The 19,019-nt window shown below is 41.1% G+C and overlaps 1 protein-coding gene across 2 annotated transcripts in view; it reads left to right on the plus strand.

Annotated features, from left to right (window-relative positions):
* The first annotated feature begins 1,224 nt into the window (after positions 1-1,224).
* The window catches only part of gsdmeb (gasdermin Eb), a 21,740-nt gene continuing 3,945 nt past the window's right edge, over positions 1,225-19,019 (plus strand). Inside the window, exons 1-5 of one of the 2 annotated variants that reach the window (XM_043689596.1) lie at positions 1,225-2,056; positions 5,287-5,518; positions 10,792-10,984; positions 14,351-14,519; positions 18,220-18,340. In XM_043689596.1, coding sequence (XP_043545531.1) covers positions 5,308-5,518; positions 10,792-10,984; positions 14,351-14,519; positions 18,220-18,340 — 694 coding nt within the window. In that variant the 5' untranslated portion in view covers positions 1,225-2,056; positions 5,287-5,307. Of the gene's footprint in view, positions 2,293-5,286; positions 5,519-10,791; positions 10,985-14,350; positions 14,520-18,219; positions 18,341-19,019 lie in introns of both variants that reach the window. The other variant, XM_043689595.1, reaches the window with a different exon arrangement.

The raw sequence follows: 19,019 nt of genomic DNA on the forward strand, positions 1-19,019 counted from the left end.
AGGTCCCATCTTCCCCAGAATGCAGTCCAATTATCCAAATACCTGAAGCCCTCCCTCCTACACCATCCTTGCAGCCACGTGTTCAACTGCACTCTCTCCCTATTCCTTGCCTCACTGTCACGTGGCACCGGCAACAACCCAGAGGTGACGACTCTGTCTGTCCTAGCTTTTAGCTTCCAGCCTAACTCCCTGAGCTCTTGAATGACCTCCCCACCCCTCTTCATACCTATGTCGTTGGTGCCAACGTGCACCACGACTTCTGGCTGCACACCCTCCCCCTTAAGGATTCTGAAGACACGGTCCGAGACATCTCGGACCCTGGCACCCGGGAGTCAACAAACCATCCGAGAGTTAGAGAATGTTAGAAAGAAACATGGAGCCAAAATATCTAGGAAGGTGCCAACAATCAAGACTAAATGTTACAAAGGTAACCAAAATTCAAAACTAAAAGCCATGTATCTAATGCATGTCACATTCATAACAAGATACATTCATTTATAATTCATATAAAAATAACTAAATGCAAACTGATTGCCATTGTGGAGACATGGTTTCAGGATGACAAGGATTGGGTCCTGCATATAGAGGATGTATGTGATTTTGAAGATGTTAGTAAAGATGAAAAGGGAGCAGTTTTAATCAAGGCTGGCATTTGTGTAATAGTCAGAGAAGACCTTGCTTCAGGAGATCTCAATGTGGAATTGGTTTGTGTGGCGATGAAGAAACTAGAGGAAAGAAGTCACAAATGGGAGTGGTCCACAGGCCTTTTAACAGGAACTATAGTATGGGATAAAGTATACAAGAAGAAATATAGGGTCCTTGTGATAAAGAGACACCCATAATCACAAATGACGTTAATTCAAATGCAAACGTGAAAGATCAGATTGGCAATAGCAGCCTGGATAAAGAACTCACAGAATGCTTTTGAAATTGTTAATTAAAATGAATGAATTACCTTAGGGTTAAGCTATTCCGAGATAGCATTATCCACAATATAACTGAATTTTACATCCAGTTTGAAAGGGAGAAAATTAGATTTAAAACTAGTATTCTAAACCTAAATAAGGGCAAACAGGTGGGCCTAAAACCTGAATTATCTGAAATGAACTGTCATAGTCAGCTAGGATGTGGAGGTCCTGGTGTTGGACTGGGGTAGACAAAGTTAAAAATCACACAGTAACAGCTTGTACTTCCAAATAAACCTAGTGTTGTGTGATTTTTAACTTCGTCCGTACTCAGTTAGGGCAAAGATTAGCAGAAACTCAGTGGCAGACATTTAATGGGAAATACCTAACAGAAGGAGAAATTCGAAAGGGAGGATATATATCACACACCAGGAGGAAGAAACTAAAGTGAAAGGAAGCTAGATAGCAATGTAAAATCAGACAGCAAGAATTTCTCCAGGTACTTAGAAAGCTAAACTAAGAAAAGTGGGTGTTGGATACCTAGAGAATGAAAGTAGGGAGTCAGTAGAAGATAACATGGAATTTGGGGAGGAAATGGTCTCTCTTCTGGCTGTCAGTGTAACCCTGATGTCAGGGCGTGTACAATGCTCTGACCCAAATCTTCACTAGCGACCGGAAGTTTGAGTAGAGCATTTATCCAATGAAGTGTAATGCACTGCTTCATATTGTGGTTTGTTCAGTTATCATACCCTCTCAGTGCCTCAAATCTATGTATATATATTAATGTACAAGTAGGAAATGCTTTTGGTTTGTTCACTGAATACAGTCAAATTTCAATGTTTGTTTGCTCATATGCTACTGTACAGAACCGAGCTGCTTTAGTGACTATGTATGTAAATATGCTTAATAAATTTTAAAAAGGGCTTTATATTGTGGTGAAGCAGTTTCAAGTGAGTAAACATCTGAGTAGACAAAAGAGAGATATACAGGGTGGTCAGCACCGACTGAGCTGCTGTCTTGCACAGCCAAAGAGGACACTCCCTTCCCAATTACCATGTCATGATTCTCTCTGGTCCGCCCAGTATCTTCAGGAAGCGGGCAAGTTCACAAAGCTGAGCTCTTTGTGTGTGAGTGTGGCGGCCTGAGAGCAGGTGGGTGGCAGTGCGACAAGCTGCTGTCGGTGACTCAGCGCCGGACATCTTCCTTTGTGCTCCTTACCGCTGGGGTTTCTTGGCTTTTGTGAGGTGCGATAACATTTTGCCGTGGTCTTGTACATTCAGCGACACCCAGGGCAGCGTATACGGTGAGAGCGACTTTGCACAAAATTAACGTCTGGGAGAAGGAGTGGAAGGTCGACTCTGCACTCGGGAGATTTCACTGGCATTTGGTGAATTTCCTCTTACAGATATGTATTTCGCTGTATTGTGTATCATTCCTTTTGAATCTGCTGAATTAGGATTTTATAACTAGAGCGCGGTTTATTTCTGGCTCCAAAACAGCAAACATCTGCTTACAGTTAGTTCTCAGAGTCTGCAGAAATTTGCTTTGCCGGGTTTCTGCGTAGCTTCAGGACTGACTGAACCGCGCCCTGATTCTGGCGGATCTTGTCCTCCAAGGGCATTGAACCCATGATTTATGTTGATACAACATCGCAGATCCTAAAAAATAGAGGGTAACGTGTAAATACAACGATCTGCAAATGAAACAAATTGTAGTAATTCAGAAGTAAAATTACGCTGATGCTGAAATCTAAAGTTAAGGTCGCCGACCTGAACCCCTAAACCTCTATCCAGAGATCTCGTATGATCCGTGAAGTATCCAAGACTTTCCGTCTGTGTTGTGGCAGCCACACTTCCACAGAACCACTTCATGTTATATATAGCACAATTCAAAACTGGAACCGTTACAGTTTCAGATTAGATTCCCTACAGTGTGGAAACAGGCCCTTCGGCCCAACAAGTCCACACCTGACCCTCTGAAGAGTAACCCACTCAGACCCATTCCCCTACCCCATATTTACCCCTGACTAATGCACCTGGCACTCTGGGCAATTTAGCATGCCCAAATTACACCTGACCCACTCATCTTTGGCTGTGAGAGGAAACTGGAGCACCTGGAGGATACCCACGCAGACACGGGGAGAATGTGCAAACTCCGCACAGGCAGTTGCCTGAGGCGGTTATCAAACTCTGGCCCCTGGCGCTGTGAGGCAGCAGTGTTCACCAGTGACGTCCCTAAGATACTGATGTACAAGGGCGATTTAATACAGTAAAACATAGCAATGTCCTTGCCTTGCCTAATACATGTAAACCTTGCCCCTCCGAATCCCCTCCAACGCCTCACCTTGCACTAATGTCAGGCTCTCCAGTCTACAATTCTATGGCTTTTCCTCATCACCTTTCTAAAATAATGGCAACACATTACTCACCCTCCAGCCTTCCAGCACCTCACCCTTGACTATTGATACATATATCTAAGGAAGGGGCCCAACAATCACTTCCCTGGTTTCCCACAAAGTTCTGAGCAACATCTGATCAAGTCCCAGGGTTTTGTCCACCTTTTATGCATTTTGACCATAAGACATAGGAGTGGAAGTAAGGCCATTCGGCCCATCGAGTCCACTCCGCCATTCAATCATGGCTGATGGGCATTTCAACTCCACTTACCCGCATTCTCCCCGTAGCCCTTAATTCCTTGTGACATCAAGAATTTATCAATCTCAGCCTTGAAGACATTTAGCGTCCCAGCCTCCACTGCACTCTGCGGCAATGAATTCCACAGGCCACCACTCTCTGGCTGAAGAAATGTCTCCGCATTTCTGTTCTGAATTTACCCCCTCTAATTCTAAGGCTGTGTTCACGGGTCCTAGTCTCATTGCCTAACCGAAACAATTTCCTAGCGTCCACCCTTTCCAAGCCATGTATTATCTTGTAAGTTTCTATTAGATCTCCCCTTAATCTTCCAAACGCCAATGAATACAATCCCAGGATCCTCAGCCGTTCCTCATATGTTAGACCTACCATTCCAGGGATCATCCATGTGAATCTCCGCTGGACATGCTCCAGTGCCAATATGTCCTTCCTGAGGTGTGGAGACACAGTACTCCAAATGGGGCCTAACCAGAGCTTTATAAAGTTTCAGTAGCACAACGGTGCTTTTATATTCCAAACCTCTTGAGATAAATGACAACATTGCATTCGCTTTCTTAATCACGGATTCAACCTGCATGTTTACCTTTAGAGACTAGCACTCCCAGATCCCTTTGTACTTTGGCTTTATGAATTTTCTCATGGTTTAGAAAGTAGTCCATGCTTGTATTCTTTTTTCCAAAGTGCAAGACCTCACATTTGCTCACATTGAATTCCATCAACCATTTCCTGGGCCGCTCTCCCAAACTGTCTAGATCCTTCTGCAGCCTCCCCACTTCCTCAGTACTACCTGCCTGTCCACCTAACTTTGTATCATCGGCAAGGTGGACATTTAAGGTGTCCAGCATCACTGTGTCTGTAATATGGACATTTTTCAAGATATCACTATTTATTTTTCCAAGTCTTCCAGCTTCCAACCCTTCTCCACAGTAAACATTGATGCTAAATACTTCAGAGTATCTCATTCATCTTCTGCAGTTCCACACATGGATGGCCTTGTTGATCTTTTAAGGGTCCCTATTCTCTCCCTTATTACTTGTTTGTCCTTAATATATTTGTAAGATCTCCTTAATCCTGTTTGCCAAAACTATCTCATGTCCCCTTTTTGCCCTCCTGATTTCCCTCTTCAATAGACTCCTGCTGCCCTTATACTGCTGCAGGGATTCACTTGATCCCAGCTGTCTGTACCTGACGCATGCCTTCCCTACATTTCACACTAACAGGGACATAATGCTTCTGGAGTCATTATCTCATTTTTGAAGGCCTCCCACTCTCCAACCATCCCTTTACTTGCAAATAGCCTCTTCCGATCAATCTTTGAATGTTCTTGCTTAATACTGTCAAAATTGAAATTACTCCAATTTAGATCCTAGTTTTAAGTTTTAGATCAGGTCTATGTAGGATAGGAATTATCATTTAACCTAATGTACGGCTTCTAATTTCATTTTGAAAGATGGTTAATTTTCTACTTTTCGTTCAAGCTTACACAAATACTGCAAGAACGTTGCGCACAGATGTGCAAAAGTAGGACTAGGTTTTGTTGTAGGGCCCTTGCATTCAAATGGCCTGGGCCTGATTTTCTCTCTCTCTCGAGACAGAATACACGTCAGGACTGCTTCGTGGCCTTGAACCACCCCAAGGTGTAACTTTCATGGGCCTGAGCACAGGTCCTCTGCTAAATGATGATTAAGTCTATGGCAACAAGAGTTTTAATTGTCTTTTTTTTGTTTTAGGCTTGTGGTTAGTTCCTGAAGATGTTTGCAAAAGCGACCAGCAGTTTTGTGAAACAGATTGAGAGCAGTGGTGACCTGATCCCTGTTCACAGCCTGAATGATTCTGACAAACTGCAGCTTCTGAATCTGGTAACAAAAAGGAAGAAGGGATGGTTCTGGCAAAAACCAAAATATTATCCATCCACGTTTACCCTTCAAGACATATTGATGGGTGACAGTTCCATCAAACCTGGTATGGATTTTTGGTTGATTTCCAAGTACTTTGTGTCGAGTAAAATGTTGGGCATGAGGAAAGTGATTCCTTTCTGTGGCCGTAGATTTTCTGATATGTGCAGAACAAACTTGAGGCCTTAACTTCATTCACAGCAAAAAGAAGAATACATGCTGCGTGAAGTTTTATTTAAAAATGAGTTTCAGGAAGTAGAAAAGGTTGAAAAATAAATTGATCGAGTTTAGAAGTGGAAATTTCTTTGTACATTTGAGGCAGTGTTGTGGAACTTTGAAAATGGCAGGCAGAGTCAGCTTTGGAAGTTTTGCCCTCCTACCTGACAGATACAGAAGGAAAGGTGGATAGGGCATGATTCATGTCTGAGCGAAAATAGAACTCAACTGGGCTGTTGTAAAATTCTGAAGCACCTATTCTAACACTCCTTTTGTACCTTCCTCTCACTTGTGTGTTATCAAACAATTATCTATCATTATATTCTTCACTGCCATTTTAAAACAAATAACACTCCAAATTTTCACCTTGGCTGAATTTCAATCAAGCCATTCATCTGAAAACAGTACAAAGTACAAATATCCTCTTTGGAGACTATACACTGCTGTCCTCTTGGGAATCCTGTTCTAAAGCCAATGCTTCCTGAATTGATGTTTAATTGGTTGGAGAGGGCTGTGACAACTCTTGAGACCGAGCAAGTAAGGTAGTTTGTGGCTTCTGCTTATTTATTTCAAACACTGACCAGAAATGTTTTTATGAGCTGAACACTGCTAACAGGAGCACTAAAATAACAGGAATTAATATGAACAATAGTTTTTCATTTGTTCATGGAATGTGGGTGTCTCTGGCAAGGCCAATGTTTATTGCCTATTCCTAATTACCTTGGAGCAGGTGCTGAGCTGCACGTGACTTGTAGTCCTTTGAGTGTTGGGGCACGGTGCTGTTTGGAAGATACTTTCAGGATTTTGAGCCAGTAGCGCTGAAGGAACAGCGGTTATGTATTCCCTGCTGTTGTGCTTCTTGGTGGTAAAAATCATGAGTTTGAAAGGTGCTGCCGAAAGAGCCTTGATGAAATTCTGCAGTGCGCCTTGTAGATAGTACACACTGCTGCTACTGCGTGTCCGTGATGGATGAGTTTCCACTCAAGTGGTCTGCTTTGTTTTGATGGTATCAAGCTACTGGAGTGTTATTGGAAGTGCACTGGTCCAGGTAAGTGGGATTACTTTTAACATTCCATTTGTGCCTTGTAGATGGTGGACAGGCTTTAGGGAGTCAGCAGGTGAGTCACTTGCAGTTTTCCTAGCCTCTGTCCTGCTGTCATACAGCCTCATCTCCACCCCCCTCCCCCGGATGCATGCGCATACACACGCATGACTTTGAATATCATTGGATGATGGTCATTGCCTGGCATTTGTTTGGCCAAATATTACTTGCCACTTGTTAACTCTAGTGTGAATGTTGTCCACGTCTTGTTGCATTTGGACTGCTTCAGTAGTTGAGATACAAGTGTTGCAGAACATTGTGTAATCATCAGTGAACATTCCCACTTCTGACCTTATGATAGAGGGAAGGTTAATGAAGCAGCTGAAGATTGTTAGGCTGAGAACACTATCCTGAGAAGGTCCTGGAAAGATGACCTGATCTGTCATCTCAGCTGACTGACCTCCAACAACCACAACAACATTCCTGATGAAGAGCTTATGCTTGAAATGTTGACTCTCCTGATCCTCAGATGCTGCCTGACCAGCTGTACTTTTCCACCGCCGCACCTTTGGACTGAACTCTAGAATTTGCAGTCCACACTTTCTCCGACAACAACCATCTTGCTGTGTATTCAATACAATTGCAACCAGTAGAGAATTCTTCCCTGATTACTGTTGACTCAAGATTGAGGGTTCCTTGATGCACTCAGTCAAATGTGGTCTTGATGACAAGGGCAGTTGCTCTTGCCTCTCCACTGGAGTTCTGCTCTTTTGTTCATGCTTGGAACAAGACTGTAATGAGATCAGAAGCCACATGTTCATGACAGACCCAGGTTCTGTTTTAGATCTGTTTGAAGTCTGTCCCATTTAGCACGGTTATAGTGCCACACAACATGATGGAGGATATTCTTAATGTGAAGGCGAGACTTTGTCTCCACAAGGACTGTGCATTGGTTGTTCTTACCAATACTGTCATGGACAGATGCATCTGTAGCTGCCAGATTTGGTAAGGATGGGGTCAAGCATGTTTTTCCCTTTTGTTGGTCCCTTGCCACAGACCCAGCCTGGCAGTTATGGCCTTAGGACCCGACCTGTTCGATCAGTAGTGCAGTTGCCGGCCCACTCTTGGTGCTGGGAATTTGAAATCCACCATCCAGAGTACACTTTACGTCCCTGTCACCCTCCAGTACTTCCTCCAAACATTGTTCAATATAGTGGAATACAGATTCATCAGCCAAGGGATGATAGTATGTGGCAAACAGCAGGAGATTTCCTTGCATTCTTTTAACCTGAAACCATGAGACTTCCTGGGCTCTGGAGTCAAATTGAGGATTCCCAGGTCAGTGCCCTGCTGACGTTTTACCACTGTGCTGGATTAATCCTGCAGATGGAACAGGATGCATTCAGAAGGGTGACTGTGGTATGTGGGACATAGTCACATTCATGGAATCATACCTTACAGACAATGTCAGGCTGTTGCTTGACTGGTCTAGTAGACAGCTCCCCCAATTTTGGCACTAGATCCCAGATGAAAGTAAGGAGAGCTTTGCAGGATGACAGGACTATTTCTGGTTGTTGTATTTTCTGTGCTTAGTTCAATGTCCGCTGGACAATCTGGTTTCACTTTTAAGACATTTGTTGTGATTGATACAACTGTGAGTGGCTTGCTAGGTCATTTTGGGGGGCTGTTGAGAGTTGACCACATTGCTGTAGGTCTGGAGTCACATGAAGGCCAGACCAGGTGAGGATGGCAGATTTCCTTCTCTGAGGCAAATGATAGGCCAGATTCGTTTTTCTGACAATTGGCAATGGTTTCAAGGTCATCAGTGGAATCTTAAATTCCAGATATGTTTTATTGAATTCAAATTCCACCGTCTGCCTTGGTGGGATTCAAACCCAAGTCCCCATTAGCTGTGTTTCTACATTAATAGTCTTGCGATAATACCACTAGGCCATTGCCTCCCTTATGAAGTGCCACTTGATAGTACTATTGACAACCCCTTTCATCACTTTGGAGAGTGGTCATTGGCCAAGTTGGATTTGTCTTGCTTTTTGCACAAAGGACAAACCTGAGCAGTTATCCTTGTTAGGAGAAAGTGAGGACTGTAGATGTATCATTCCTGATGAAGGGCTTATGTCTGAAATGTCTATTCTCCTGCACCTTGGATGCTGCCTGACCTGCTGTACTTTTCCAGCACCACACTCAGCAATTATCCTTGTTGCCAGGGCAATGCTGGTGTGCCTCCCCGGAACATCTTGTCTCGGCATACGGCTTCTTCTGGAGCACATCTTCAGTACTTATTGCTACTTTTATAATACTATTGTCGTCAGGGTTCAGGATCTCTGCATTCAGCTATTTCATTCCAAGTGATACCAAGAATCCAATTCGTTAAAAACTCATATCTGTATTGTTGGGAATCTCAGGAGGAGGTTGAGCTGACCATTCAGTTGGCCCTTCTGGAATATGGGTGCAAATACTTAAGCCTTGTTTTTTTGCCTTGATGTGTTGGGTGAGGATGGAGATATTTGGGGAGTCACCACCTCATCCTCTTGATTGTCCATTACATATAATTGTCCACCAACATTCACAATTGGAATGTGATAGGGCTTCAGAGCTTTGATCTAATCCAATGCTGTGGAATTGCTTAGTTTCTTCTATCATTTCCTGCAAATGCTGTGGGGCATACAAGTATTCCTGTGTTGTAGCTGAAAATGTGTTGCTGGAAAAGCGCAGCGGGTCAGGCAGCATCCAGGGAACAGGAGAATCGATGATTCGGGCATAAGCCCAAGGGCAGTTGCCTGAGGAAGAAGAGACGTTGTTGGTAACAAAATGAAGAATGTAACCAAATCCTTACACTATAATAGGATGATGTGAAGTTAAAAGAAAAAGTAAGATGGATCAAAAGGCTTGATTTTAAAACAATTTATTATTAGGTTGTAAAGAATTTAAGATCGTATATTGCATACTTGATTAGGAATAAAGTATTGGGCTAAACCCCTTTTTAAAAATTGTATTGATCGTTACCTTTTTCAAAAATGTACTTCAACCAATCTTTGAACATTTTCTACGATCAAACTCGGAGTGTGAGGATTTCCTGACTCTTTTTGCTCACTATCAAGTGGTGAGCTAGAAGATGACGTTTGAAGAAAAGATGAGGATGTTTCCAGTAATGAGGGACTTTTTGTCGATAGAGGTGAGGAAGTTGGTATTGTTTACTTTGGAAAAGAGAAGTGTGAAAGAAGATTTGATAGCGGTATTCAAAATCATGGGGATCTGGGTAAAGTTAGTGGGAGGATTGAAAATGAGAAGACATTGATTTTTGTGTAATTGGAAAAAGGAGCAATGGTAATTAGGTTAAAGCTATTTTTAGTGCAGGGTTTGGTTACAATTTGGAATGCACTACCCAAGGTTGAGAGGAGTGCAGATTAACTGAATAGTGGCAGTCTAAATATTAGAGGATCATTATCTGAAGAAAGAAGAAAGTGAAGGATTATGGGAGTGATTTTTATTGTTCATTCATGGTTTGTGGGTGTTGTTTGTTTTACAAAGAAAGCATTTTTTTGTCAATTCGTAATTGCCCTTGAGAGGATGGTGGTGAGCCTCCTTCTTGAATTGTTGCAATGTTTCAGGTATAATTCAGTGTTATTAGCAAAAAAAGCTTTTGATGGATGGATTTTGACACAATAATTATGAAGGAGCTAGGTACTGGTTGAATTGCTCCTTCAGAGAACCCGGGAGGGCATGACAGACTAAATAGCCTCATTCTGTGTTGTGACTGTTCTGTGATTCTATTGTAAGGCCTAACAATTCTTATTTACTTTAACCCAAGATAGCAGACTCCCATTATGTCCCCTCTCCCTATAACTAAATGGATTTACTGAATTGATTTTTGTTTTGTATTTATTTGTCATATTCTTTCATAAGCAAATAATGTCACCATAAATTCATGAGGCATCACCAGAACAATTGGCTTATGTACGACTAATTGAAAGCATGCTGGGGAACCAGTCATGTGTTAGTAACTGCTACAATGCTCACTTGTCCTTTTCAGTAATTGTGCTGAAAAGGTCCTTGTTTTGCAGCTGTCACTGAATCGGACTTTCTCAAGTATGAAGGAAAATTTGGAGACAATGTGGAGGCAGGTACGGAAGCTGAGATTGCCAATTTAAGCTTCAGCCTGGAAGGTCAGGACTCGGTGGCACTGGAATCTTCTTTTGGAAATCTGAAGAAGCAAGAAATTGATCTGAGTCAGCTTTTAAAAATTGCTGAGAAAAGGTAAATGACAACAGGTACATAGCTTATTTGTGTTGCCATAAAACAATATAAGACAAAACCAAGTCAATTTAACAGTTGTTGACAGTTATTAATAACACAAAACAAGAATTGTAGTTACTGGAAATCTGAAACACACAAAAACAGAAATTGCTAGAGAATCTCAGCAGGTCTTACAGTATCTGTGGAGAGTAAACAGTTATTGTTTGAGTTCAGTGACCCTTCAGAACATTAAAAAAAATTCACTTATACTGAAATTGATACAGCAATTTGTTAAGGCATGCCCTATTCTATAATAAAGTAACAGGTGTAAATTTCCAAATTTAACTTAATAGTTTGCATGATGCTATACAGTAGTTACACTGACATTAATTGTTCGATGACATGCAATCTTCATCGTGGTTTCTTATACTTTGGAATTCTTCTGTCGATGTTATTGCATGAATTTGAATGAAATAGTAATGAAAGTGTTCCTCTCCATATCTATCTCTCCAGCATTACCACAGTGGATTTGTTCCTGGATAGTCAATTCAGGATCAGGAATTATTTTAATTTCATTCTTGGGTAATATTAGACTCCAGTGTTATTTAAATGTGATTGTCTACATGTGTAGGTTGGTCTTCCATGGGCACATTTTCAGTATCATTGGTAGTAGTCACTCCCTTATGTTGTCTATATCCATATCTCCTTGTGAATTAGCATAACCTGAACTGGAGGAAAATCAATCCTTGAGTTCTGGAATGTATGCTCTCTCAGGGTTTCCTCTTTAATTAGTTTAAAAGAGAACTGAACACCAAGATGATATGAAGTTTGGTTTCAATAATAAAATATACTGAGCAGGGTATAAGATCCAATTTGTTAAGTTGCACAGCTTAAGTTTCTCTAATGGTATAAACTCAGCAATGTTTCATGTTATCCCCATACCAGTGGGCGGCCTTACTTTATTTAAATAACTCTCCTGCCTCTTGTTCAATAGACTGAATAGAGATGCTCTCCCTACATCACCATGTTTATCATGCCTTGCAACAATGTGCCTGCCTGTACAGAATCTTATCCAGAAATCCAACAGTTTTGTTTTTTTCTGTGTTCTGTTTCTAAAGCCTCTCAATTGGTGTCAGGGAACCCTGTCCCTGTCTCAGACCAATTGACATTGATTTTCTCATACAATTAAGGGTGTCTTTCTGAATACCCAGATATACTAGTGAATAACTTATTGTTTTGTTTGTGGGAGAAACGTGCTGATAAATATACTCGCCACCTTCCATCTTAATAAATTGCGAACGTAATTTTTAAAATCTAGCATTTTGTCCCCAGAATTTCCAAAACTGGTCAAATATTTCAGAATTATCGGGTGGAATAGACTGGTCATAATGCTATCAATGTTGTAATTCCTCTAATTTTAAAAAAGGAAATTCAAACTTCCAGTTGACACAACAAGATTTCCTGTTTCAAGATACCGATTGTAAGAAGCACACCGAAAGCAACAGTGACTCAATATTATTTTGTAAGCAGTCTTAATGTTAAACTTAAGAACAGCTTTCTCCTACTTTAAATATAATCAAAAATCCCACTTCACAATTGTACTTTGCAGTGTCCCTCAGGGAGACTTTTGATTTCTCAGACCCAGTTCAAAATGATATCTAGCTGTGATGGTTTACCCCCATTCTACTTTTTTTCCACCCTTGTAATTTTTACCCTAGCATTGTAGGTTCATGTTGAGGGTTTTCCTAAATATTCTCCCTCTCGTCTAAATTTAGCAAATCATTCATCTGCCTTTCAAATCCCCTCAATTTTCCTCTGCTCTGCAATCTAAATACAATAAATCGCTATGACTCTTAAGTATCTGCTTACATTTCTGTGGTCTGTGGTAGCCATTTAAAGTCCTGCTAAGTCTATTATTAAAATGAAGTACAGTTTTTTGTTTTAAATAAGTTGTAATCTCTTTCATGTCTTGTGGACATGATACAGCCAAACTATTGTAAATATAGATGCTACTGTCATTGTCTCCTCATGTGAACACCTTGCACCTCAGTCTAGCAGTACAACCTTTAACAGCTACATTACTGAGGTCTCCGGTAGGCAAGTTTTGGAACAAGTTACATGACTCCTTCAGTTTTAACCAACATTAAAGACACAGTAATGAAAACAATTCCGTAAACCTCATTTGTAACAATGTTAATCTTCTGATTTAGTGCATTGTAATGTTTTTAAAGTCTTTCATTTTCAAAATAAATTATTACACAAATAAAGGCAAAACTTTAAGTTTTTCTAAAGTTCCATCAATCTTTGGCTGGTCTACATGCATAAGTTGAGCTCAGTAATAGTGCTTGCTCCTCTTGTTTCAGGGCTTAATCCCCATTCCAGGTACTTGACCCCCCTAAATTAGGTGAGCAGTGTAATGCTGTACTGAAAAAGCGCCATGCTGTTTGACATTTGGATGTGACATCAAAATGTCCCTTCTGCCATCTTGTGCAGGTATAAACAATCATTTGACACTCATCTAAAAATAAGCTGGAGAGCTCTCCCAGTATCCAGGTCAATATTTATCACTCAAGCAACACTCAAAAACATATGATCTGGTTATTTTATTTAATTGCCTTTTTTGGGATCTTGCTGGGCGCAAAAAGGTTGCTGATAATACTATATTACATCAGTCACAACACGTCCAAAGTACTTCATTACATTGAGACACCCTAAGACTGTGTAAAGTGCATTTTCTCACTGCTGTTTGCTAGCCTCTTCCCTAACTATTACATTGGGCATTATGTAATATAGCATAAAGTATTCGAGACAATCTTTACAGTCAACTTTCACCTTGTTTTTGGGGATAAAAGGGTTGCTAGCAAGAACTGCATTTGTTGTCCATCCCAATTGCACTCGATTAAATGCTGCAGAGTTGCCCTCTCGAATGCTGTGGTACTTTTGGTATTTACATCCACAGTGTTGTTAGGAAACCAAGTTTTTGGCCCGGTAATAGTCAAGGAGCAGTGCATTCTAATGAGACTGAGATTTTCTGTACTTCATCTTGGAGATATTTCACGCTGTGCATTGATGGAGGAGGGATTGAATGTTTAAAATGTTGTGTGGGAGACTGATCATGTGTACTGCATTCCACTTGGATAATTTCAAGCTTCTTGTGTTGTTGAAGCTGCAATGTCCAGGCAATGGAGAATGTTGCATCACACTCCTCACTTCTGCTTTATAGCTCTGGTCAGGGGGGTTTGAAGATGCAACATCCATTGCAGAATTTCCAGTGTCTGACTTGCTTTCCAGAATACTTTTGATACTTGCTCACATCTACATGTGACTACTATAAAGGTTAGTGGCAACGAAAGAAAAAAAAGTAATTTCCCCTACTTGCTTTTTCAGGCCTTTAAATTTGGATCACCCTTTTGTCCAGCAAACCCGTGAAAAAAGAGAAATTTTGTGTGTGGTAAATGAAAAGATTATCACCTCCCAAAAGTGCTCTATTTCCGAACATTTGCAAATTGAAGAAAAGTGTGGTGGAGCGCTGGGACTTAAAACAAAAATATTGAAGGTGTGTATGTTCGCTGAAATACAAGCTTGTATCTCACTGTAGTTGCCATAACATTTTAGCTGCATATAGCATGGATCTCTGGAGCTTGTTCAATGACATTTTTCATCTGCATTGGTTTTTAAAACTCAAGAATTGGCTGAATTGAAAATGCATTTACAAATTTATATGTGAGTAACTTGTATAAGCTGGATCAACAAGATGAAATTGTAAAATAATGTGAGCCTTTGCTACTTATTGTATTGTGACACGGGTACATTAATCATTTTTGTGTGACATAGTCTAAACCAGGGTAGTAAACATTTTAGGCGCACTTCCATACTTTATTGCATCAATGTACAAAATTAGGTTTAGTGCCTCGAAAGGAAATTGCTTTGTAAAATTCACAAGTTTACTTCACAAAAGTATAATTTAAACAAAAAAGTAAACTGAAGAGAAAGGCAGACCTATGGAATGTGCTATTAATATTAACATGAAAATTCAGTGCAGCTAGAATTTTTTTTCCCAAGCAGATGCAACTTTAAAATATTTTATTATTACCATTTAGTACATGAATAATTGTTCTGTAATTTTGCAAATATTGTGACACCCTATGTGTTTTATTTAAAAACAGTTATCTTGGAGTGACGGTTCCTTTTTAAGAACTAGGTCTCTCCGGGGGGGAGGGGTTGGCGGGGGGCGTGAGAGTCAACAAACTGATCATGAGGTCGTATATTCTGGGGTTGGTGATTGTGTTGCAGCAATTTAGTTTGAATTTAGAACAAGTTGTAGTGAACTAAACTTCTCTTTCAGCACAATTTGCTTGAAATTCTGGGTACTAGTTAATAAGGTTAAAGCTCTCTTCTTAACTTAATTATTCTGATAACAGTGATTTGAACTTCTTCTACAGCCAAACTGTTGAGAGAGTGTTTTAAATGCAAACCTCCAGAATTTAAGATTCTTAGAACCTAGAGTTCTGAACTGAGGTGGCCATGCTTCAGATACTGGTGGCATTTTAGAACTTTAGGAAGGTTGCATGAGGTTTGAAGGGACAGACTTATGAGAAGGTGGCACAGTGGTCAGTGGATAGCACTGCAACTTCACAGTGCCAGGGACCTAGGTTCGATTCCAGCCTCAGGCAACTGTCTGTGTGGAGTTTGCACATTCTCGCTGTGTCTGTGTGGATTTCCTCTGAGTGTCCCGGTTTCCTCCCACAGTCCAAAGATGTGCATGTTAAATTGCTCAGTGTTCAGGGGTGTATAGGTTAGGTGCAGTAGTCAGGGGTCAATGTAGAGTAACAGGGGAATGAGTCTGGATGGGATATTCAGCGGGTTGATGTAGACTTGCTTGGTCAAAGGGCCTGTTTCCACACTGTAGGGATTCTGTTCTATTTTATGAAAGGCCCAGGACACTAAGCAGTGAATCTTCCAGTTTTTGATAAATAAATCGTGACCCTTCAGTCCAACTTGTTCATGCCAACCAGATATCCCAACCTAATCTAGTCCCAGATGGAACACTTGGTCCATATCCCTCTAAACCCTTCTATTCATATACCCATCCAGGTGCCTTTTAAATGTTGCAGTTGTACCAGCCTCCACTTCCTCTGATAGCTCATTTCATACATGCACCACTCTTTGCATGAAAATGTTGCCCCTTAGGTCCGTTTTATATTTTTCCCCTCTGACCCTAAACCTATGCCCTCTAGTTCTGGACTCCCACAACCCAGCGAAAAGCCTTTGTCTATTTATCCTATCCATGCCCCTCATGGTTTTATAAACCTCTGAGGTTACCCCTCAGCCTTTGCTCCAGGGAAAACAGCCCCAGCCTGTTCAGCCTCTCCTCATAGCTCAAGTCCAACCCTGGCAACATCCTTGTATATCTTTTTTGAACCATTGCAAGTTTCACAACATCCTTCTGATAGGAATTAGACCAGAATTGCATCCAATATTCCAACAGTGGCCTAATCAATGTCCTGTACAGCCACAGCATGCCCTCCCAACTCCTATTCTCAATGCTCTGACCAATAACGAAAAGCATACCAAACATCATCTTCACTATCCTATCTACCTGCGACTCTACTTTCAAGAAGCTATGAACCTGCAACCCAAGGTCTCTTTGTTCAATAACATTCCCCATTACCATTAAGTGTATAAGTCCTGCTCTCATATGTTTTCCCAAAATGCTGCACCTCACATTTATCTGAATTAAACTCCCATCTGCCACTTCTCAGTCCACTGGTCCATCTGATCAAGATACCATTGCAATCTGAGGTAACCCTCTTTACTGTCCACTACACCTCCAATTTTGGTGTCATCTGCAAACTTACTTACTTATACCTCCTATGTTCATATCCAAATCATTTATATAAATGATGAAAAGTGGTGGACCCAGCACTGATTCTTGTGGCACTCCACTGGTCACAGGCCTCCAGTCTGAAAAACAAATCTCCACCACCACCCTCTGTCTTCTACCTTTGAGCCAGTTCTGTATCCAAATGGCTAGTTCTCCCTGTATTCCGTGAGATCTAACCTTGCTAACCAGTCTCCTATGGGGAACCTTGTCAAATGCCTTACTGAAGTCCATATAGATCACATCTACTGCTCAGCCCTCAACAATCCTCTTTGTTACTTTCTCAAAACACTCATTCAAGTTTGTGAGACATGATTTCCCACGCAAAAAGCCATGTTGACTATCCCTAATCAGTCCTTGCCTCTCCAAATACATGTACATCCTGTCCCTCAGGATTCCTTCAACAACTTGCCCACCACTGACGTCAGGCTCACCAGTCGATAGTTCCCTGTCTTGTCCTTACCATCTTTCTTAAATAATGGTGCCACGTTGGCCAACCTCCAGTCTTCTGGCACCTCCGCTGTGACTATCGATGATACAAATATCTCAGCAAGGGGCCCAGCAATCACTAGCTTAAAAGTAATTGCATTTTATGTGCTTTCAATATTTTAACATGGGTAAGTAAGATTCACATTCTTTGGTTTCTGTGTAATAAAACTCTCTTCCTTTGTTTTAAATCAGTGTAACTTGTGATTTCATACTTTTAGTAAATGCCTGCTTCTCGTCTCTATTGAGATCATACCAAGTTGCTGTATACCATTTTGCCCATATCCCTGTCAAGGGACCAATCATGAAAGGCATGAAGCAATGGAGATGGGAATGTATTAGGTGTTGCTTCCAGCTGTTCTCCCCTTCTGACCAACACCCCTGCACCCTGAAAGTTTTCATTTTTTAATTGTGGTTCCGCAGATTCTCACTGCCTTCTGACCCTGCACTTTGCATCCATCCTTTATGCATCAATAATGCAAATCCATGTTTTGCTTCCACACCTGAAATGTCATCCCATTTTATGTCCTTTTCTCATGTAGATTCACTAGATAAGAGGAAAGATGCTTTCTCCTCTTCTCTCCTTCCGCCATACTCAACCTGATGCTCTAAATACAATGAGGGAAACCTCAGGAGACCTCAGAGGGGTCTGGTTAGTTGAGATCAGAGGGTGGTACCAGCAGATGTAAAATGATATCTTTGCTCCAAACATTAATCTGTAAAAGGAGGTTTGGCATAAAAGTGAAAGCAAGGCTCTAAAACGCATTAAAAAAAAACTAGTTTACAGATTTATTGGTCATGAGTAGCAATAGTGGTTTTAAATGTTATCCTGTTGAAAAATGTTTCTTTGTGAATTGGAACAGATTTCTGAGCTGCTTGTGTTTTGTAGGTTTCAGCAAATGATGATGGTACTATATCCAAAGATACAGAGGTTGTGTTGGAGATCCCACCTCGAACGGTTATTGCATACGGTGTCACTGAGCTTTTTATAAACCAGCATGGGCAGTTTGGTATGCATTGATTATAACAATTAAGCCAAGTAATATAATCGTGGATCTGGTGAATATGCTGCTAGTTCAGTCAGCCAATTGAGCTTCCAATTTCTGATGTTAGAAAGTATACTTGTGATAAGGTAGAAGTGTTTGCTTCTGTCAATGAAGTAACAGAGAAAACGTGAATTAGAGTCATAGTCATAGAGATGTACAGCATGGAAACAGACCCTTCGGTCCAACCCGTCCATGCCGACCAGATATCCCAGCCCATATCCCTCCAAACCCTTCCTATTCATTTACCCATCCAAATGCCTCTTAAAAGTTGCAATTGTACCAGCCTCCACCACATCCTCTGGCAGCTCATTCCATACACGTACCACCTTGTGTGTGAAAATGTTGCCCCTTAGGTCTCTTTTATATCTTTCCCCTCTCACCCTAAACCTATGCCCTCTAGTTCTGAACTCTCCGACCCCAGGGAAAAGACTTGGTCTATTTATCCTATCCATGCCCCTCATAATTTTGTAAACTTCTATAAGGTCACGCCTCAGCCTCCGATGCTCCAGGGAAAACAGCCCCAGTCTGCTCAGCCTCTCCCTATAGCTCAAATCCTCCAACCCTGGCAACATCCTTGTAAATCTTTTCTGAACCCTTTCAAATTTCACAACATCTTCCCGATAGGAAGGAGACCAGAATTGCA

This window comes from Chiloscyllium plagiosum, chromosome 5 (genome assembly GCF_004010195.1).
Source record: "Chiloscyllium plagiosum isolate BGI_BamShark_2017 chromosome 5, ASM401019v2, whole genome shotgun sequence".
NCBI classification, from domain to species: Eukaryota; Metazoa; Chordata; class Chondrichthyes; order Orectolobiformes; family Hemiscylliidae; genus Chiloscyllium; species Chiloscyllium plagiosum.